This window comes from Pezoporus flaviventris, unplaced genomic scaffold, assembly GCF_033815535.1.
Source record: "Pezoporus flaviventris isolate CSIRO_AGI_PZ_B2104156 unplaced genomic scaffold, CSIRO_AGI_Pfla_v1 ptg000093l, whole genome shotgun sequence".
Taxonomy (NCBI): Eukaryota; Metazoa; Chordata; class Aves; order Psittaciformes; family Psittacidae; genus Pezoporus; species Pezoporus flaviventris.
Genome location: NW_026892641.1, coordinates 2,812,085 through 2,834,571, shown reverse-complemented (window position 1 = coordinate 2,834,571; position 22,487 = coordinate 2,812,085). Strand labels below are relative to the sequence as shown.

At 45.5% G+C, this 22,487-nt stretch overlaps 1 protein-coding gene across 1 annotated transcript in view; it reads right to left on the bottom strand.

Moving 5' to 3' along the window:
• BARX2 (BARX homeobox 2) overlaps nt 1–20,240 on the bottom strand; it is a 32,649-nt gene extending 12,409 nt beyond the window's left edge. The window contains exon 1 of the mRNA XM_061475993.1: nt 19,560–20,240. Within this exon, the coding sequence (XP_061331977.1) occupies nt 19,560–19,746 (187 nt within the window). The 5' untranslated portion in view covers nt 19,747–20,240. The remainder of the gene's footprint in view (nt 1–19,559) is intronic.
• Nucleotides 20,241–22,487: the final 2,247 nt, after the last annotated feature.

Here is a 22,487-nt window from a genome sequence, read left to right as displayed (position 1 = left end):
AGGAATCCTTTGGGGCAAACGTAATAGCACTCCGGCTTCATCAGCGGAGGATGAACCAGAACAACACGCACCACTGCTCTATTCTGATTTATTCTGCTTCACGTATTCAAACAGCAACCTGCCTTTTGAAGGTTTTGACTCAAATCCACATTGAGCATGGCTCTGAGAATCACTGGTCCTTGAGGACAGAGGAAAAGGATTCTGCCTGGCACTCCTCATCTTGAGCAGATGATCCCTTTCAGTCCTACTCAGTGGGGAAGCAAGTGCTCTGAACCCAAGTAGATCTGTCCTAATATCGTCTATTAGGATATCTGGACCCAAGGCCATCATGACAGGAAACAGATCCAAATGGATTGGTGGTTTTGGACATGAATCTCCAGTCAAGCCCCTTACAGTATGAACTCTGAGGGAGCTCTAAGACCAGGCCACATGAGTCTTAGAGAAATAAAGATGAGCTCCATAAAGGATATCTGATGTCCTTTCTGATCTCCATAAAGGACAGTGCCCAGATGGTGCATGAAAGTTGTTGGGATACAAGCCACCAGCTCATTTACAGTATCTGTATCAAGGGATGCTCTGGCTCCACTAAGCCAACTTCAACTTGAGGCTCTTGCTTTTGAACTAAGCCGTGTTAAATACTTCAGCCAAGTGTTTCCTTCATTACCAAGGATAAGACTCAACTCTAGAGCTCATTACTCACTGGATCCAGGTTTAGCAAGCAAAGTAGCCAAAAGATTACAGAATCAAACAGCTAGAATAGATTTACAGGGAGTCTCTGGTCATCTCTATTGGGGTGGAGGAAAAACGCTGCACCAAGATGACACAGCTTTTAGGGTGTTGAAGCTTAAGATGTCTTTCCTAATGATGGCCAGATGACCAGACATCGTGGGACATGGGGAAGAAACGTAGGAGTCCAAATCCAATCCTCTGTCCAGATGGTATCACCGGTCAAGGACCAGGATTTGGACTTGGATAAAGAAACAGAGCTGAGAGGGTATAGTTTTAATGGAAGGATAAGTCACATTCTGTTCTTTACACTGCTCCCTATCTCTTGCTTGTCAGGATACGAGCCTATATGGACTTTGGACATTTGGTGGATAAATCTGCCTTCTCTCAGGCTTTCAGCGTTTCTGTGCAAGTTCAAATGTACAATGCCATGTGTGCATAAACCAATCGGCCCTTTACTTCCTGCTCCATTAATTATTGTCACAACAGCCATAAGCAAACACTAGCCTTGGACAGCTGACTGGCTCTGCACACAAAAGCACTCTTCAGGTTTCTCAAGCCCACCCTTGTGTGAGCTCCAGCAAAAAGCTTCCCATAAATATCACTACCTCTTCCTGCTCCCAGCCTCTAAAACACTCTGGTGAGTGACCCATGGGAAGAAAGAGAGTTCAATTGTTGCTGAACAGCAGACTGTGTAAATTTGGCCTGATGGATCTTTTGGAAAGTGCTTTTTTTTCCTCTGGGGAGAATAGTGGATCAGTGTTTAAAACACACAGACATCCCCCTCTTCTCCTCCACACAAATGAAAGGGGGACTTCACCAAGCACCAGCGTTAACCTCAAAGAGACCTGTCACATCTTTGCCAAGCCTTTGACTCCTCTAACTGTGGCTTATCATCTCAAGGGTTGCTTTATTAATAACCTTGCCCCCATCAGGACACGTTTAGCAGAGAGGTTGGTCTCTCTGAGCTGCTCTATGTGACTCTTTGATCTTGCATCTGCCCTAACAGAGAGAAAACTCATCTCTGTTTCCTCTATGGACGAAAATAAACTCTGGGGATGGTTTGGCTGAACAGCTGCACAAACAATGCCATTTAGAAGGATGCAAATGAGACACGAGCGGGTTTTGTTCACAGCCTGTCTCCCCTTTTTGTTTGCCAATTAGATTGGTGATCGTCACCCAGCTCTTGTGGCTGGGCTGAGGAGGAGACACACAGCCAGGGAATAAAGCTAAGCATAATGCACACCACAGGCAGGTGAAACCCTATTATCATAGTCTATAGCACCTAGGAATAAGGATTTCCTCCAAACCTGACCTTTTTGGTTGAATAAGCTGACAAAGACTATGTCACAGCTTCCACCGGCACAGGGCATGGCTATTTTGAATCCCTCCACATCAAATAACAGCACACCCATGTCACCCCATGGACTGAATCTTAACCCAAACAGAATGAATCAAGGAGAGCCAAGCTTTCACTTTTTGGATGGGGAAAAGAAAAAAGAAGTCATAGAATCCCAGACTGGTTTGGGTTGGAAAGGACCTTAAAGATCATCCAGTTCATGCCCCTGCTACAGGCAGGGAGGCCTTTAACTAGAGCAGGTTGCTCCAAGCCCCATCCAACAGTGCAAGGGATGGGGCAGCCACAGCTTCTCTGGGCACTACAGCAAAAACACAGCTGAATTTCCAGTTTATAGACAGCTTTCATTGCAAACTGTTCTGTAACATTGCAAAAAATCACTGCTGGCCACATCATTCCCAAATCAGCTTCCTTGACGTCATATAATGTAGACATACAAAGTTAGTCACGAGCTGAAGATGTTGCAAGAACCCCCAGTCATATGGCTTCATCACTGCCTCTACCTGCAGCTGTGACTATCCAGGATGGACACGGGGAGGCGGGATGCTCCCACCAGTCTCCAGGCAAACTGATATTCCACTCACTTCAGCATCTACACTTCATTAGCCAAGCTAATGAGGACAAGGAAAGCTGCATTCACTGCCACAGACATCATGGAAAGATCATGTCGGATGACAGCACTATATCGCAGAGTACAGCCGGTGGGTGAAGATACAAGCAGAGCAGATAAGGCAGATATGGGGTTGGTGTGCAGTAAGCAACAAGCAGAACAGCCAACAGCTGGAGAAGGATCTAGAGGACTCCAAACAATAGCCAAACCCCCCCTACACCCAAACCTGCAGAGCCCCCAGCATCAAAACCAGTCTGATGTACAGTAGCTGAGACCCAGCCCATTCGTTTCAGGGTGGGTGGTGGTTGGTTCCTTTTCAGCTGAAGCATAAAACAAGTTTCACTCCTATTGAAACTCATCTCGCCTCAAAGAGCAAGCTCAAAAATGTCTCAAGGATGGGCACTCTCAAACTGGGCACACCCTGAATAAGCAGCTCCATGAGAAAAACCTTCGAGCTGCAAAGCACTTCAGGGGCATGCAACCACTTCTGGGTCAGGAAAGGGGTGACAAGGGTTCCCCAGCTGCCAGGCTGCCTTCTAGGGCACTGGTAGAAGGATGAGCCAGAAATTCCAGTTGGTGAGCTCTAGCTGTCCCAGTCTCCGATGAATACGAGCCCTCGCTCACATCAGACATTGGTGTGCTGGGTTTTTTTTGTTCCTGATAGGAAGTCAGCCAAGGAGACACTATTTGCACATCTCCAGACAAATAGAGATTAGACTTAGGGTGGAAATAGGCTCTAATTAATCTAATTAATCATCACAAGGGACTGAATTAGGTTTCCACAGTGCTCAAATTGTGAATGAATTCCATTATGGGCAGAAATGGAAGGACATGTTTCCAACAGCTCCAAGCCAGAGCCATAAACATGCCCCTACAAATGATTTAGGGATCCAGATGGGAGACTCTCCCTCACCCTGAGGTTTGGAGAGCTTTGAGGCAAAGCTTGGGTGATCCCTCATCTCTGGCTCCCATCAGCATACCTATTTACCTCCGATTCTCCTTGCGCACCCGTCACTGAGGAATGCAGCATTGCCATGTTCCACAAGTACCTCTCGGGCTTAAGCATCTCATTTAAATACCAGTCAGGAAAGTCAATAAGCAAAACACAATGCAGCCCTTTCTTCCCTCCACACAGGTGTGGGTGTGCAGTTAGACACAACTCCAGGCTGATGGGAATGTTGTCTCATTCCCACCACCTTTATTTATCCTCACTCGCTCCATCAAGGACCAAGAGAAGAATGTTCTCTTCACTTAGATATAGACCTGGAGGGGGGAGAGGAAATTAGGCATAGTGTTTCCAACCCTGTCACTGCTTGAACATAGGATCTCAGCCACATTCTTGAATCTCATTGTCCTTCTGCTTTCCCCAAGGGCAAGGTGAGGATGGTAATACTGACCACACGAGGTGGTTGTATGGCCTGGGAGGTACTCAAAGCGAAGCCATAAAGGGAGACAGAGGTGTGACCATCTCACAGGTGGCTGAAGACATTTCCTATTAACAGACTGCACGAGCTCTGCATTGAGAGCTCTCCTTTGTGTCACTGGATTACGAAATTCCTTAAGGTGCCATTAATATATATGTTAATATTGAAGCCGCGTGTGTATCCTGTTGTTGTGTAACTGGCAGTGTTGCCACAGGAACTCCTCTGGTAATAGGCACGTATGCAGCATGTGGCTTTTCAGACCAAAATAACTCCTTTCAGCCTTCCTGTTTGGTTGTTTGAGGGGTTTGTTCGTGTGTTTTAAAGTTCCAAACCAAGAGTCTCTGCCAAAGATCAGCTGTGGCTGCCACTTTTTACATCAGGGTGATCAAACCACGTACAGAAAGCATTTCAATTCAAACGTTATTTAACAAATCCTGCTTGTTTTTGCTCTCCCTTGGGTGACACGATCTAAGGTGAGGTGGCCTGCCCGTGGCAAGGGATTGGAAGTGGATGATCTAAAGGTCCTTTCCAATCCAAACCATTCTATAGTTCTATGGTCAATGCCATGCCTACAGCTGTCTCTGTTTCCACCCCAGAAGATCTCCTGGGAAGCCAGATCCAAAGTCTTTCAGTTCATGCAGAGCTTTAGAAAGACTTGGACACTGCAACCCACTTCACTGTCTTGAAATAGATTTTCTCCAATTCATACCAGAGTGCTTTTTCCTCTTTCCTTAATAAAGCTATTCTATAGAAATGAAAACCTTGAAGTTAGATGGATGCAATGCTGAACACATACAGATAGAGAGCTGGTTTAACAAAAAGATGACTTCTACATCTAGTTCTTGTATTCAGACCAGCACAAACACTACCCCACCACCTTCTTTCCACATATAACATGACATAAATGAGGAAAAAAGTACAACTGAAACTAAAGCAACATCAGGAACTTGTAATACAAAAATTGCTTCAAAATAACTAGAGATTTCAAATTATTTTACTCCTTTACTAAAGTCATCAACTAAAGACAGAGCGAGTTTAAGGCATTTGAATAGCTTGCCCCTTCCAAATTTATCAGGTTTCCGACTGACAACACATTCTGACTCCTGTCCAAGCGGGAGGGAACAAAATAAGAATCTAAAGAAAAAAGAAACATCATGTACTTAAGTAAGAAGAATTAAACAAATTAATCCAAGTTAGTTGTCTCTGCACACATTTCAGAGTGGCAAAAAAAAAGGCATCGTTTTAAGTCTTTTCTCCTCTCTGCAGGTCACCTTTCATTCAACTGTTGAGAATGAACCATCCTCCCACCAAGACAATAACATCTCATTTCCAGTACTGCTTGGGTAAGGAGCCCACATAAAAAGAAATGGCCTCTCCAAGACGACACATCATCCATCTTCAGCATGTAAAACACAGTCATTAATCACAGCAGCAACCTACTTATTACAGGTATTCAAGCACTGGCAATACAAATGCTTATAAAACAGGGGCTCCTTTCATAATTCCCTGCCCTTGCCTCTCAATAGTTTAGGGGATTAACCCTTTTACAACAAGGGATGGGCAAACTGGTTTTGCCTAATTCCAAACCAACTCGACGTCATGGGTTCGAAAGTTCGACTTGAACTCAAACCTTATCAGATGCAGCTTGTGCCCATGGGAGGCAGCTCAGGTGGGGAGAAAAGGGAAGGAAGACAGTGAAGGAGCACCTTAAAAACCCCAGCAGGCAAGGGCGGAATGAAAGAAGCCCAGTAAAGAGTCAAAGGATGGATAAAAATTGCTAGTGAAGGAGCTGAAACCCCTATGAAGTAATAAACACAGCTTTATCTTAACACCTATCTTAATGCTTAATGTTGGGAAGTCTCTTCCCTCCTACAGACCTCTCTGGTGGGGAAAAACATACACATTTGATTTGTGTTTCATTAAACCTCCACAGTTAAACAGACACCATCCCCACTGACCATATTACTTTGGGTCTCTCTTGCCTTTCTTAGCAAAGGATTTTACACCACTTCACACAGGTGTGCGATGAACCACTGTTTCCCTTTAAATAATGGGAAAGACAAGCATGTAACTGGCCCCACATCACACAGTGAGTCAAGGGCAAAGCCAAAGCACCGAGTGGCCACTGCAAAGCTCTCAGCTCTTCCAAGGGCTCTGCAGAAGCATAAGCTCCGTTCAGCTATCCTGCTTCCCACCAGCGGCGTGTCCCAAGCTGCCAGCTAAATGAATGCTCAGCAGAAAACGTTCAGATATATGCAGTCTGATGCAATTCCTTTTCTTTTCCTACACACCCAAAACTTCTATTGACTTTAAGGAGTAAATAAGAACTGGAGACAGGGGGGTAAATCAAGAGGTATTGAGAAAAGCAGTAGTTGGACATAACCTGCAGCAGGCAAAACCACACGAGCCTCACTATTTACTGTGTGTTGTAGTAAGCGAGCCACCTGAACGAAGGAAATTCTTGTGGAGGGAAGGAAAGGAGTATTTGGATTTTCTCAGTGTGCAAACTGCCCCCAGTTTAACCAGAGGCAATAACTTTGCAAACACTTAAATTCACTTTGTCATCAACTGGACAAGCGTTTCCAGCATCGGCATCGATTACTGGAGGCACATGACCCACGACTGGCTTTGGGGAGAACAAACATTTTGAGAAGACAAATTAAGAGTCCACCACATTTTAAAGCTACCTTAAGAGTCTACCACATTTTCCTAAAGGAAATGTTTTTTCTTCAAGCAAAAATGCCATCAAGGCCCTGGGATGAATGAAAGCATTTTCAGTATCTTTCACTGTCCAAAATGATTTGCTATCCTGTAATTTACTGCAGGAAAATAGCATTCTTATTGCACTGGCGTTTGCTCACAAATAAATACAATCACCAGGTAAAACCATTATCACTGGGTTTGCTTTCTGAAAGGTAACACCGAAGTTAAGATCACTGGTGAGTTAATGTGAGTCAAACACATCACGCCTAGGCTGGCCTCAGCAGTCGGTATCTCTGAGGAGGCAAGAGTAATGCTCAGGTTTTAAATAGCTGTCAACTGGTTTTAATGCATTTTCACAAGTTGCAACATGACTGTTCGTGCTAATATTAAGAAGGGAGAAATAAAGCATCACAGAAATTAGTTTTTTCAAACACATTCAAGCCACAGACAGTCATCTATTGCTATCACGTTGTCTGCATTGCTTTCATGGCAGCGCCTTTGCTTCCTGATGGGGAAGAAAGCAGGCAGGGTTTGTGACACAGAAGTCCTATACCAATATTTATCATGGTTGTATCCCTTTCTCCCGATTCACACTGATGGGTACCACTTTTACCCTTCTCTGAAGGACAGATAGTTCTATTTCATTGCTGCAATCTCTTTAGAAAGTGTTAGTGGAAGCTATGAATTGATCCTGCTATTCATAGAGACACGTGGAAAACAGAAAATGATAGCAAAAAAAAAAAAAAAAAGGCAAAACCACCATGAAAACTGTGACAGCACAAGAGAAAAGGAAACAATTTGCCAAACAGAGTTTGCCAGGCTGAAAAGGAAGCCCGCTTAGGCAGCTAACCAGCTCTGGAGACACTCCAACACTCCCGTGATAACTGTGCACGCAGTCGAATGGATCCCGTTTTCTGTCCCTTCGGTGCTCTGCTGATACCCAACATTTCTATCCACCACAAAGACCTTTCACAGTGCCAGAGCTGTGCCGTGCCCTCAGTTGAAACGAGGATCAGGCCCCATCTTTCATTTTAAACACAGCTGCTTATGAAGGCAGAAAAGAAACCAGACCAATTCCAAGCCTTGCACAAGTCCTTTCAACGCCTGGCGTTGACCGGGAGATCGTCTGTCTGCGGGGACGAATTTAGTTCCCTCCGAGAGGGGGACGGGAATGACCCCAGTTAACAGCTATTCCCTGCTGCGTGCACAGCTCACCATGCCCCAGGCTTCTGACACATCTTTAGGGATAGCACTAGGGATGGGATGTGGTGCTAAAACCTCCTGAGACAGCCTACAAACGCAAGCCAGGAAACCCTAGACCCGCCAATCCCAAACTGCTCCCAGGGGCAGGAGATGCCTTTGAAAGGGACGGCAAGGAGAAACTCTGAGGACAGAATGAAAAGGCTCAATCTTGAATTTCTAACAAAAAAAATAAAGACATAAATTGTCTTAAATCAGGCTTGTGAATCCCAATTTAAAAGCTGATCTCCCCGAGGTTCTGAAAACACCACTATATATTGTTAACCTTGAACGTAGCCATAAATCCCTCTTTTTATCACAGAGGTTATTTCTTTTCAGCTAATATTTTGGGTGCTGCCCATTGCTCAGCTGAGACAAAGATGAATATCCATAACCATTAGAGTTTTGAGATGAGCTGATGCAAAAGTTGGAGTGTTTTTTGAGCTGGTACTTACATATATAAGCTCTCTAAATCCTCACAATTAGATGAAACAGCACCGGGATTTCTACAATCTCTTCTCAGTCATCTTTCTCATGCAATTTCTGGCCAGCTAGGCTCTGATAGACAGAAATACATCTATGGTATCAATTGCTGCGACATCTCTTCACAACAGACAGGTGCTGGAGGATTTAGGCACCACACTAAGAGGTCTCCGGCTCCCGGCCACAAGGAAAAGGGGTTTTCAATAGAGCTGCACAAATAAAACACTCTCCATCTGGGATTTCGTAAATGCTTTTGGTTTAATGTAATTTAAGTGCTAAACTACCTTATAATAATGTGCTTTTAAATGTTTACAGTTAAGGAATAATTGAATTTGACTCATTCTGGCCCTGATCCAGCTACGATTTAATTGACTTCAGTGGGAGTTGGATTGGGCTCTAAGTAATTTTAACTCAAATAATCCATCAATTGTTCCTCACCCACTTCATCAAACTCCTTCCCATCACTTATGATTGCCCTGTAATTTATTGCAACAAGGTGAAACCAACCCTTCTAACTTCTGGCACGGCCTCCTGTCCCTCAGTGGGGACTTTTACTACTCTCCAGCAACCTAAAATGTAAGCAGAAAGCTAAAGAGCACAACGAAGAGCAGGCGGCAGAGATCCAAACTGCCGAGCACGGGCCTCTGCTGTCACAGGGAACTTCAAATATCAGCTCCTCCACTCTTTAGTTACCGCAGGAACAAAATGAACTGTTAGCAAAGCTGTCAAGAGGAGGTTTGGAACAAAACAGACAGAAGGGTGAAGCAAAATGTATGCACAAACTCACGCAAATGTTTTGTGGGCAAAAAAAAAACCCACCCCAGCCCATTTGCTTCAGACTTGTCACCATTATATTGTTTCAATGATTACGTTCCCCGTTTCTATTTCAGGGGGACTTTTCATGCTCTTCCCTTTTTGAGGTGTCTGAATCAATGCAAGGCAGGGAAACAGGCCTTCCTAAAGGTATAGGATGTTATGCACTTACACATACGTGTTATGTACGCCATGCAAGTAGATGTTTTCCATCAGAAAGTACCACCACTGCTGATTTTGCTTCTAAGATAAAAGGTTAATCTGACACAGAACACCCTATTTAAGTAACCACAAGCGTATCACACACGTTTCTCTGTCTTCTGAAAGAAAGGAGATGCTTTTATTAAGGCTTTACCCCTTCCTTGTGCTTACACAAGAGTGTTTTGGTTTTGAATGTACAGACGTAGGCAGCTGTACACTAGATGTGGCAATAGGTACCTGTAAACTCAAAGCTACAGGGACCTGTTCTTGCTCCAACATTAGTCCTAAAGATGCCTATTAAAATTTAATTCGGTTTTGGATTTAAATCCCAGTTAAAAGTAGCCATTAACTGATCTCTAACGTGCGAAAGAATCACTAGTAGAAATACCCAAAGCCAAGTGCTGAGCCAAGCGCTTGATGACTATGTAGAAAACTCTCATTTTGAAGAAAAGCCACAAAATGAGTAGCAAGATTATCCGAGTTACAGGGCAAATACAAAAGCTTCCAATCCAAATCCTTCTTTGCATGAGTAGTCCTGTTGAAGTTAGCCAACTAGCGACATGAATCAAACCCCCTGGCACGCTAAAGAATGTACAAGATAAGACCTGAATACGCCCATCCAAACACATTTTAAGGTCATAGTAAGGTTGTTGCTCTGAATCTCACAGAAAATAAAAACCCAATTTGCAAATTTTCTGTCGTCACATTTGCAAAGGAATTTTATTTTTCTTATAGAGGATGCTCTGGAAAACTGGTTTTGTCCTTCCTTAAAAAAAAAAAAAAGTGTGATTTTCTTTTTACAGAAAATGAAAACCAAAGCAGAGGCGCTGTTAAGGAGGGTGCTCTTTCAGGTGCTGTGTTTTAGATAGACCTCAAATATTCGGGAAATAAGTACTGCCAAACCCATACTTTTATAAAAGTCCTGTATAGGGAAAAGACTGCATTTTCCCACTCATCATATATGCGAGGCTGCTCTTGTAGAAAATGTCTTGGTTTTACTCAAAGTTATTTCTTCTTACTGAACTATACATTTATGCTCTGCAGTAGTGCATAGAATCAGACTGGTTTGAACTGGAAGGGAACTTAAAGCTCATCCAGTTCCAATCCCCTGCCACTAGAGCAGCTTGCTCCAAGCCTCGTCCACCTCACAAACTCTCATCAGGAGGCCAAGAGCAGAATCAAGCCTTTAGCATTCTTATGGCACAGGTTCTATCACCATCACCCAGACCCCGCTGGACTTGTCCCCTCTGGGGTCAGGATATGTCCAGAGAAGCAGCAAGTATAGAACTTCATCTGCAACACCAGGATGCGCTATGTGCAGTTGGAGGAGGTTTGAATACCAACCAAGGGGGGAATCTTAGAGTTCTTCACCCTTCCCTTGAGTTGTTTCAATGGATCTCAGTGCCAAGTACCCAAACCCCTGTCCAAAATATTTGCAACTGGCAACTTGGTGTTCTGGCCAAGAGAAATGAGGGAGAAGATATCAAGAATAACTCAAAATTTAAGGCTGCTGAGAGGAAAATAGAAAATATTAGGTATTTAGAGTGGTAGCCAGGTCCTAACACCGATTTTCTCTATATTTTTAAAGACATCATTAGATTATAGCTTCAGGAATTCCACATCACTCAAAAAGGGCTATAAGCCTCTCAGCTAGATTCTCCCAGAGTGCTAGGAACACAAGAAACAACAGATAACCTGGGGAGGAGAAACCCATCTCCAGCCCTTGCCTGGATGGTAGTATTGACACGACCTCATGACGTACTGCTGCTAAGCTACTCTAACTCTTGCCTTTGCCTCACCCACACGATCCACCAGCCACAGGATGGCACAAAACCATGAGCAATGCAAAGAGGAGATACTGCAATCAGTGTGAGTGGACCCTGTTGCACCCACCAGCACGAGACATAACGTGGTCTGTCTCATCTGGGCAAGGCTACACTGTGCTCCAAGTGTCCACAAGTAAAAGGACATCTACTGCTCAGCTCCCATTAGCTTGTTCTTGTGATCCTGTTCTGTTATGGGCTCTGTCTTGACTTACACAAACACAGCCGAGACCACAAAGCAGGTCCTAAGCTTTCCAGGACCTTATTTCCCACCAAATGAAGCTCATGGCAACGTGTTCTAGCTTTTGCAGGCCAGCTGGAGCAAGTCTGAAATAGAACTGATGGAAGTGCTCGCTTGTAACATCCTCTCATCAAAAACAAGGCAAAAAGAGGGAAATTTTGCAATACAAAGTAACTTCACTGCTTTGCAAATGTCTCAGAAGAAGGGAAGTGGTGCAAGTTTTGGTTCAGCCTAGAGATGTTTTCAATGTTTTATTCTAGATCAAGTATTTTCTCTGATCTGATTCCCCCCCGCAACATTTTAAGCTGTCAGCTTACCAAGATATATCTTAACCATTTTGCTCCACTCTGAACTGAAAAGGACAAGGGATTGTTATTTTTAATAGCTACCCTCAAACACCCATTTTCCTGACTACCCCCGGTATTTTCACTTCAGTCTGATGAAACTTGGTGTGCAAATGCAAAGCCCCACTTTCCAGTTCTTCCAACCTGGACTGCGCAGTCACCTCAAACTGGAGAATCATGGAATCCCAGACTGGTTTGGGTGTGAAGGGACCTTAAAGCTCACCCAGTTCCAACCCCCTGCCATGGGCAGGGACACCTTCCATTAGAGCAGCTTGCTCCATGCCCCTATGTCCAACGTGGCCTTGAACACTGCCAGGGATGGGGTATCAAGGTATCAAGGGAATGAGCATAAGAAATCAATGATGAGAATCAAGAAATCCAGATGATCTGAGCAACAGCACAGCCTCTCTCCCACCCAAGTCAGTGCTAGCAGTGAAGTAAGGACCACCTCTAACCAGTGCATAGAGGAAGCCATCTACAGAGATCGGTACCCGATGTCAAGATCGATTCTTGATCAGCTCTGCTGTCTATTATGTGCAGTTGCATGTAAACCTTCCTTCCACACAGGCTGGCACTGAGGGCATCGAAGTGACTTAAAGTCAGGTATTTCTTTCCCTCCTGCTGCTTACAACACTCCTATCAGCATTAAATCCTTTCTGAAGGTGGATCTCCGCTCCGACCGCCGCGCTGCCAGAACGTGATACACTGAGCTGTCCTTCACCATGCTCCTCCACTGGGAAAGAATCGAAATGCTCAAAGTGGGTAAACAAGACAAAACAAAAAGGCTCCTTAGCTACTGCTCCATTCCCTGCTTCACTTCTTTTCCCCCCCAATGGAGACTCTTGCCCTTGCTCATACCCAGCTCATGCTGAAGGCAGCAATGCTGGGGGACATTTATTCACCTTTTGATGTCTGTCTTTTCCTGCGTTTTGCAGCAGCAAGCTGAATAAAAGGCATAAAATCAGTAATCCCAACACCCTGAAAGCTGTGGCATTGTGCAATCACCTCCACGAGGATACCTTTTATACATCCACAGCCTTTAAACCTAAACCGGTGTGGAGATGGATCCACCTGAGCTTCAGTGCGAGCCGTGAGGCTTGAGGAAATCAGGTGGAGGTGCTGGTTTTCCCAGTGGAATCCCAAATTCATTAATACCTCCTATGAGAGCATTCCTCCACAACGCTTATTCACACCTACCCACAACCACAATGCTGATTACTTCCCTCAGCAGGTTTTGGTGTGATTTTCCCTTTTCTCAGGTTTCATTTGTCCCTTTCATTCGTTTCTTTTAGGCACTATGAACTGTACCGAGATCCAGACAGCAAAATTCAGTCTGGATTCCAAATGTTTTGCCATCTAGCACCGAAACCATTTCAAAGCCAGATTTCCCTGCTCAGTCTAAGCGAGACCTGGTTTCAAATGCAGATTCCGAGCTGCTTTTGCTTCTGAAATACCACCTCTAACACTGAATATAATCTGACAGGGAGAAATGACAGACGCTTCCTGAGTATCTAGTTATTATTCCCCAGCCTATTATTATCTCTCATATGCCACTTTTTTGGCATTTCTGAACTATGTTTTCTGCTAAAGACATCAAAACATGTAAAAACCAAGGCAGATGTCCAGAAAAATGCCTAATCTTCAGCAGTTACAGATGAATTCCATGATTCAATGAACCCATTTTCAAAGCCTATAGCATTGGGTCAGTTTGCCTCAGTTGATAAACTCGTCTTCAGCATGATTGTTATGGGAAGACTGTTACTTGTAGGGCTAAAATGGTTGGGTTTTGGAGTTAGAGCTTTGAGAAAACTCCAGAATTCCCTGAGGTCGCAGCTACAGGAGTAGGGAGAAAGTAGGGATAGCAAAGCCTGACTTTTCCAGGTTCCCAGAGGAGCACGCCGAGACACCAGTGTAAATATGACTGCATCTTCCAGGATGTGTATGCAGCAACACCATCTCTGCATTATCTTATGCTTACCAAGAATACCTGATAGCTCCCCAAATATTGCAGCAGGGACATCTACAGATGCAACACCTCATATTTTTTAAGGATTAATAGATATATATCCTTTGCCATTTTGCTTTTAGTTTTTGCTATTAGACACTAGAATTACTCTGTTCTTTGGAAGCTAAACCCAATAAATGCAGGCAGCTTCCAAAAGATATTTCTTCTCTTCCTATATTTGCACAAATAGCCAGAAAAACCCCAACCAGCATTGCAACAATGTGGATTTCCACACAGACGCGTTCAGCTTTGCAATTGAAGTTAGCACCCATCATTCCTGGGCCCACTTCCCTCAATAAATCCAACTTGGGACACAGGTCCCAGGTGATACCTCATGAGCCATCAAGATCCAGCTCCTGCCATTTCAGGCACACGTTTAAGTCATTTGGGGGTCCTGAGCACCCAACTTCATGCACCACAAGAGCAAAACTCTTTCCAGCACCTTGGAATTTTGGCTGGAATGTCATCCTTACATCTGCAGTGAATTAGGGGTTGGCAGTTCCTCCCCAGCTGAAGATGCAGGGCTATGGCACACTCAGGTCCAAGTTAGCTTGGCAGAAGGTCTACCCATAACTTAGCATTAGCTTTATTTCATGGGATTAACCCAGCTGTTATGTTTCGGATAACACACTTTGAATGGATGGCATCTCATTTTTCCCCACGCTGGGGACATACGCTACATGGATTCCCTTTTCCTTTCCCACAGTGCCCTGCTTTCCCCCAGGAACTCTGTAACAGGATCCATTCAATTTAAAGGAGAAAGGTTCAGCAAGCATTTGAGCAGAAGAAATAATGTCCTAGAGCAAATCCTACCCTTGCCTGGATCAAGGCTTGGTGAAGAGAACCAGAAGGAAACTCGTGGTGGGGTCACACCTGAAGACGGAGCTGGTTTAAGACACAATAAATGTACCTTCTCACCATGTGCTGCCTAGGAAGGCTGGTAAGACTGAGCAGGGACCAGGCTATCAAAGCTCCCACTTGAGCACACAAACAAGGATTCCCAGCGGGTCCCACTGGTTGCAACAATTGCTTAGTGTAATCCAGACAATAGCAAAGATACCTGGAAAACACCAGCTAGATAAAACAACTTTGGGATAAGCAGCTCCCAATTTCATCTTCAGATAAAACAACAGCAGAGGGGCAAGTTCTGACCCATTTTATACGAGATACCTGCCTACATTAAAACAACCCCCAAACAATAAAACCCCACAACCAACAACCCCAATAATCATTTCAAGGAAGCAAATCATTATTATTAGTGTGCTTTAACTGTTCCCCAGACAGAGCAATAGTAGTCAATGTTCAAACAAGCTGAGAAAACGAAGGCGATGTCCACTTCCAGAACGCGTGGCGCTTGTAAATACACCCAGAGCAGTGCAATCCCCTTTAACACAACTTCCCTCACAAGAGAGGGAATTCAAACAGCTCATCTCTGAGAATAGTGGATTTAAGGCAACTTTCCACCTCCAAAACTACTTTCATGCAAGGCCTTCTTCTAGTACCGCGACTGCGGCAGGTGAAAGAGAAAGCAGAGTCCAACTGCAGATACACGCTAGTAAAAACCTTGGTGTAGAGCAGAAATTAACCGGTCCTCATTGGGATTTATATGAGAAATCCCTCGGATACTTTTCAGTTTAAGTGGGTTTTTTATGAGCTCTGGAGTAATTCCTGGTAGAAATGAACACACTGCATAGACACTGAATAACCTGCCCTGCTTTGCTAAAATAAACCGAACTCTGGCAGCTCGCTCTTGGAAGAGGCAACGCAATTCGTTTTAATCCAGCCAGCTCAAGTCATTTGGATAGTTCCGAAAGGACGTCCATGACCAATAGTGTTAATCATTAATAGACAACATCACACACTGCACTACTGCTGGGGATGGAGCACAACTTCCCCCCCCCAGCTTTTCCTTTGCAAGCAATTGGAGTTATTTTGATACTATGGAGCATTTCTAGTTCGACCTCGGAACATCGTACCATGACAAGTGCTTCTTTCTCCTGCCCAGAACTACAAATACGGCAATTGCATTTGGAACGTATTGCTAAGCCGGGATTTAAAGCCAGGAAACAAAGCAGAATGGGTATAGACTCACCCACCCATGTTGGTACAGGTAAAATTGAAAAGACATCTGTTTTCTCTACATATTGTCTTATATAAAAGGCTTATATATATATATATATATATGTTGTCTGTATATTATCTGCTATAAGAGTCATATACTGTCTTATATAAAGACAATTTGAGAAATGATTTCTACAGGGCTCTGCTCAGTCGAAAGCAACCTTCGGAAACCACTGTAACAAATCAAGCAGAGGATAAACTAACACTGCAGTCATTTACCTCTCGCATCAGCTGAGAGCCCAATGAAAATATAAACATCATGAAACCAAGCAAACGATGGTTTCACTAAGCCATCCCATTCAGAAAGTCAGGGAGTTATTAAACATCATCTGAAGAAATTTCTGGTTTCATAGGTGGATTTTTTCAGTCGCACTGGCTCTGCATTTCGTTACAGGTTCGGTCTGAGCTCCTTGTTTATTTGGCTCGAGAAATGCCACAACAGATCCTCAATCTTAATCCTCAATCCAAATTTTAAGCTAACGAGGGATCCTTTTTATATGGAATTGCATTTGAACTTCCAGAACAAACACACTCTGTTTCGGTTGGGGCAGGTTCTAAGCTGTTCACAATGGCAATCCCTGCAGTGAGACAGGCAAGCTTTACATTAGGCCTCCAAATGCTCCCGAGCACTAAAACATCAGCCTTAGCCCTCACGATGCCCAGGGAAAGTCCCAAATGCTCCTTGCAGCCCCTCTCCCCTCTACCTGACAAATCCCTTTCGCCCCAGCTCAGCTGCACACACTTAAATGATCATGGCCAAAAGAAGAAACGTTTTCCATTTGGTCAGCCGTGGTTTCCAGCTCACTTAACAAAGGATGTTGTCAAACACACACACACACACGCTGCACAGCTACAACATCTCCCATCTTTCAGCTCCAAATGAAGGCATATCAGGCTTCTCCGACTTCACCCCAGATGAAAGACCTATTAACTCTGCAGCCCGTGAAAGCGCCGACAAAGTTTGCCTCCCAACCGGCTGCCGCAGAGGAGCTCAGCTGAAACAACCACTTACTCATCCCTCTTCCAAACACCCCCCAAGTCCCAGCTACAACCACCCCGACGAGGCAAATATCTGTGATTTAGGTGAAGATTTAGGTTTAGACTTAGTTTTGCAGACTGCAAACAGACTCTTAAGCGCTCACTCGCTTCCCGATGAACTCAAGAGACAAAGGGAACGCTGGCAAGTTACAGGCTACAGTGCTGGGATTCTGCAGCCTTCAGTCCTTCGGGGGGGTTGGGTTGGGTTTTGGGGGGTTGCTTTATTTAAACAGATTCGTATTGGGTACGATTCTATGATGGTTCAAATTCTCACACATTCAGTTCTCTTTTGTGGCAGTGTCCATTCTGTAGAGAACAACAGAATTTCCTCTGTTATAATAAAATAAATCCCACGACCTAATACATACAGCACTTTAACTGCACCCCTACACCTCAGAAAGCTTACAATTTGGAAGCCTTTTGTGGCAGCTTCTTCTACGGTTTTAATCCCACAAAGCAAACCTCTCTTCATACTTCACTTCGCAAGCTTATACAGCTTATTCCATTAGAAGCAGATATTCCCAATCCACCCCATCACCAGGACAGGCCGGAGCTTGGGCTAGAAACACAACCTTGAGGGCAAATCCATTAAAGATCCCAGGCACAAAGAGAAATAAGGCTGCAATTGAACAGTGATCACAAAAGTCTCGCTAGCATCACTCAGAAACTGCTGCTGAATCACTGAAGGATTATTAATGGTTATTTAATGAGTATCTAGATGACTCTTGCAAAGACAATGCTATATTTGCTGTACTTGCTATATATATACTTGCTATACTTGACACAGAAGTATATATTAAAAACAATTCTTCCCCCCCCCCCCCCCCCCCCCCCAAAGGGGTGGTGAGAGGCAAAGCAGCTGCTGGGAGCTACCCCAGCAATCAGAAGTATTAAATATTAGCCTAAAGGTGACACTCAAAAGGCAGGTTTTGATGCCAAGTTAGTCCCATGTGTTTCTGGATGGTGGGAAATATTCGGGCTAATATTCCTTTTGGGTGCGAAGGGGAATATTCCCTCTAATGTTTTCTTTTTCTGTATATAGGAGGAGATGGAAACCTCATCTCCTCGGCAGGTGGAAGCCACGGCACCGACTCCAGCGCAAGCAGAATCGGGCCCTCCGTGCCTATCTCCAGACTGAACCCATCTGGGACCTTCAAGCCCATTTTGGCCAAGCACAGAATTTCCCCCTCTATGCTCTGAAAACTTCCCTTGTCAGCAATACCTTAGTTAACAGCCAGATCTTCTTGTATAAACCCATGCCAGCCATTAGGCAGAGGAGGCGAGGAATGGCGATCGGAAGAAAGCCATGTTGAAGGAGGATCACACCACTGGGGTCATTTCTTCCCATCAGGGCTCTTAATTCTGATCCGGCCTCCTAATCCCTTCCAGATCTTTAATCGTTAGTATTTATATTGAGTTTGGAGGAAGACTTAAGGCCGAGGGTTTACTCAACTTGCCCAACTCTTAGGATACCCCAACAGTGAGCTCTTTATTAGCACAGCTCCACTAAGACCCCAAAAGTTACTTTTTCTTTATATTCAGCCATAAAAACCCCAACCCTAAGCTGAAACACAGGCCTTGAATTTGAAGCACAGCTTAACACAAATGCAAAATGAACTTTCCCAGGAAAGGGAAAGAGGAAAACAGGATTTTATGGCCTTGAAATAGAGACTATTTTCCCAGGAATTATCCCTTTATTATTCCCAGGAATTATCCCAAGTATTATTTTCAGGAGGTAAGATTTTTGTTGGAGAGTGTATTTTATACTGCAATTTCATCACCGGATTCTCTGAAGACATCAGGTGGCACCACTGGAAGTATGGGAAGCATATAAACCTGGGAAACTGCCTCCTTCACCAAAAAGAGGGATTTGTTGCCGGTTTAAGATCTGGAGCGCATTAGAACAAGGATACTCATTTTGGTGTGCTTTATCTGCACAGGACGGAGCTATCTGCGTGTGTTTAGTTGCGGTGCCTGTGTCTGCAACATCATGACGAGTATTTCCACATCTTTACCACTAGAAATAGCCTAACTTCTTTCAACGGAAGCAAGGATTTAGGGTAGAAAAAGAGGGTTTAGGGTACAAAAACCTGTCCCAAGAGGGATTTGCTCTCCTTTGTCCGATTTTACTATTCATTGCTTTGTCCGAGCGGCAGTGAAAAAGCAGCACAAGGTCACTGCCGCTTCCGAAGCGACCCGAGCTCCTCTCAACCCCCTCCCATTCGCACTGACTCCCTCGTGAAGCCCACCAGCGCATGCTGCGATGAGCCCGCAAGACTCTCCCTCTTCCCTACAATAGGAGGAAACCCCTCCGGGGATGGAAACCTGGGCAGGGGTTGGTTTGGGGGAGCCCCTTCAGCGCAGAGGAAGAGGATGGGTTTGGCTGGTAGATAGAGACCTCCGCAGCCTGGGCACAGGGCAGCGGTCTTACCGGCGCAGGAGTGCAGCGGCTTGGGCCGGACGAGGAGGGACGGGCAGACGGAGTAGAGGGAAAGTTTCTCGAAGTAGTCGCAGGTCTCCTTGGAGAGGATCTCGTCGATCATGAAGGTCTTGTAGCGCCTCCTGCCTGCCCTATGCCGGCCGGGAGCGGCGAGCCGGGGCTGCGGCTGGCAGTGCATGGCGGGGCCGGCCCCGGGGCTGCGGGGCGCTGCGGGACTCGCGGCCGCCGGCGCATCGGCCGCCTTCTCCTTCTTCTTCTTCTTCTTCCTCCTCCCTCCTCCTCCTCCTCGCTGGGCTCCGCTCCGCTCGGCTCCCCCGCTATATAAACCCTGCGATAAGCATCTCTCCGCGGCCCTTTTTAGGACGCCCCGGCTGTCAATCACGACTCCCCGAGCGTCAATCACGGCGCCCGCGGCTCCCCGGCCAGCACCATTGTTACCCTGCGCCGGGCGGGGAGGATCCGCCGGGCCGCTCCCTCCCTGCGCTCTATTTTAAGACACCGGGGTGCGTGTGCGCGGTTCTCGCTCCCGTCTTTTTCTCCCTCTGGAATTGCTCCAGATTGGGGCTGGCTTTTCCCTTTTTTCCCCTCCTTTCTTCTCCCCACCCCCAGGCCTGTTCATTTAAGGGATTAAAAGTGCACATCCCGCATGAAATCCAGAGCGCCTCATCCCAGCTTCCCCCCCCCCATCGGCATCAAACCTATTCCCCAGTCACAGCATGCTGCGGAGAGGCAGAGGAATAAATAAAACCCTATTTATAGGGGCCTTGCTGAAGCAGAGGCTGCTTTCTTCGGAACGGGGTCCCGGGATAAAATGATTTCCTGGTGCATCGCTGCTCATCTGAGCCGGATTTTTGCAGGGTAAGAGCTGAGGATGGACCCCACCGGTCCCCACTCCACCGAGGCCGAGCCACAAGTGCCATTTCCCTGCAGCTATTCCCCCCACCGATGCGGAGAATTCGGAGTGGTTTAGGGCAGGAATCACCAGGACACACTACAGGGGGAAGGCAGATGGGGATGAACCGGAGCTGCGGGGTTTGCCACAAGCCACAGCCGGCTTGCAGTGACTTGCGGGTGCATAGAGGCTCGTTACAGAGCTGTGCCACCCCTCAAACCAACCATTTGCAGCCTTCCCGCAGGGATTTCAGTACAAAATGCTCCCAGAAACCCTTTAGTTTTCATGCTTTGGTGATCCCAATGGCAGCACACTTATCTTCCTATTAGAAAACCCTGCTTATACAGAAGGAAGCGACCATCTCAAGCACATTAAAGATTTACTTTCATTTTGTTGATCAGTATCTTTTCTAAAAGCCCTTTAAAACCACATAAACCTACACCTGTAATCTCCTGTTTTACTATTTCACTATTTCTTTTTCAATTGCAAGAATCAGTCGGCTTGAAATTCAGAGATTTATTTGCTGATTTGGGCAAATTTGAGCCTGAAAACCCAGAAGGCAAACACACAGGGGCCACACGCTCTCACAACTGCAACGCAGACGCAAAGAAATACCCTTCCCTTTGATCTTATTTCCTTAAAACCTTGTTATATGGCTTTAAAATACATTAGATATTAAACCAAAGGTAAACCAAAGCGTTTTGTTCCTTTAAACCATTGGAAGGGCATTCTCATTTAAAACAAATGGCTGGGAAATGGGTTTGTCTTTTTCCATCGAGAAAGTAACGTGATCGGACAGACAGGAATTAAACCCGAATGAGAAGAACAATGAAGGAGCTCAGAGACTTTTCCCCCCCATGTGATAGAACTCTTTTAAACTAAAGTGTTGCTGTAATTCCTAAACAGCCATTTAACAGGTTTGCTGACTTCATTATGAACGCGGCTTTATGAAGACTCAATTCAGACATGAAACACTCCAGGAGCCCACCTTCTTTGCCTCTTTTCCCAAGATTTGTTTCCTTTAAGGAGCTAAACTAATTCCTAACACCATTAACTCCAGCAATTAGCCCTTGAAGATCATCAGGCCAAAGCAGCTTTCTGAAGCGCCGTCCTGAGCACGGCACTGATTTATATCCCAACGCAGCAGCAAGAGGCATTTTGCTCCACCGTGGCTCCTCGATGCCTGGGGAGCTGCAGCCCCCTCTCTCCCCACACCAGATTCATCCTGCATTCACTGACAAGACTCAGCAGAGGAACGTTTCCTATATGGAGAGTGCTGGAAATCAAAGCCTTCCATGAGCCCGATAAGATCCAGCCCTGAAATCAAGGGGGGAAGAAAAGCATCGGCTCGCCTACAACTGAGCGCAAGAGAGAAACCTCTGTTTAGCTTTAAACATTCCTTTGCCACGTCTGAAGGGCTGGATATGCAGAGATGTGGGGCTGGCACCCTCTGCTCGTGCTCTAGAAACACCAATGCCCTTGCTAGACCCCATCCACGAGCCATGAGGTGGGATGAACACCCCCGGGCCCCATTGGCGAACCATGGGGTGGGATGAGCACCCCGTGACGTGGCTCTAGGAACTCGATTTCTTGTATTAGCTAAAAGTAGAGAAGTCAAAGTGTGACCCGAGCAATACAGTGTTGTATGCAACACACGCTGGCTGTCAATCAAAAGAGGGGGGCTTTGGTCAGGAATAATCAGGGGTTTTGTTTCCAAAATTAATGAGGTGGCTGGAAGAGCAAACATCTGCCAAGGGGACTCAAACCCTGAGCAGCTGCTGGAGCCCCCCGTGTAGGGCTTCTCCCTAAGGTTTCTCCTGCGGTTGGGAAACGGGGCCGGACAGGAGGGTGGGAAGCAAAAGGCATGTTTGGGAAGGTCTGGAGGGCAGGAGGAGTGACGCAGGTCGCATGCGTGAGCCCAGCACCAGCACTGCACAGGCGACAGCAAAGCACTCCACAAGCCCTTTTCCAAAGGGGAATTAAGCCAAGGACGGGATCCAACAATCCCAGTTCTTGTGTGGGTAAAA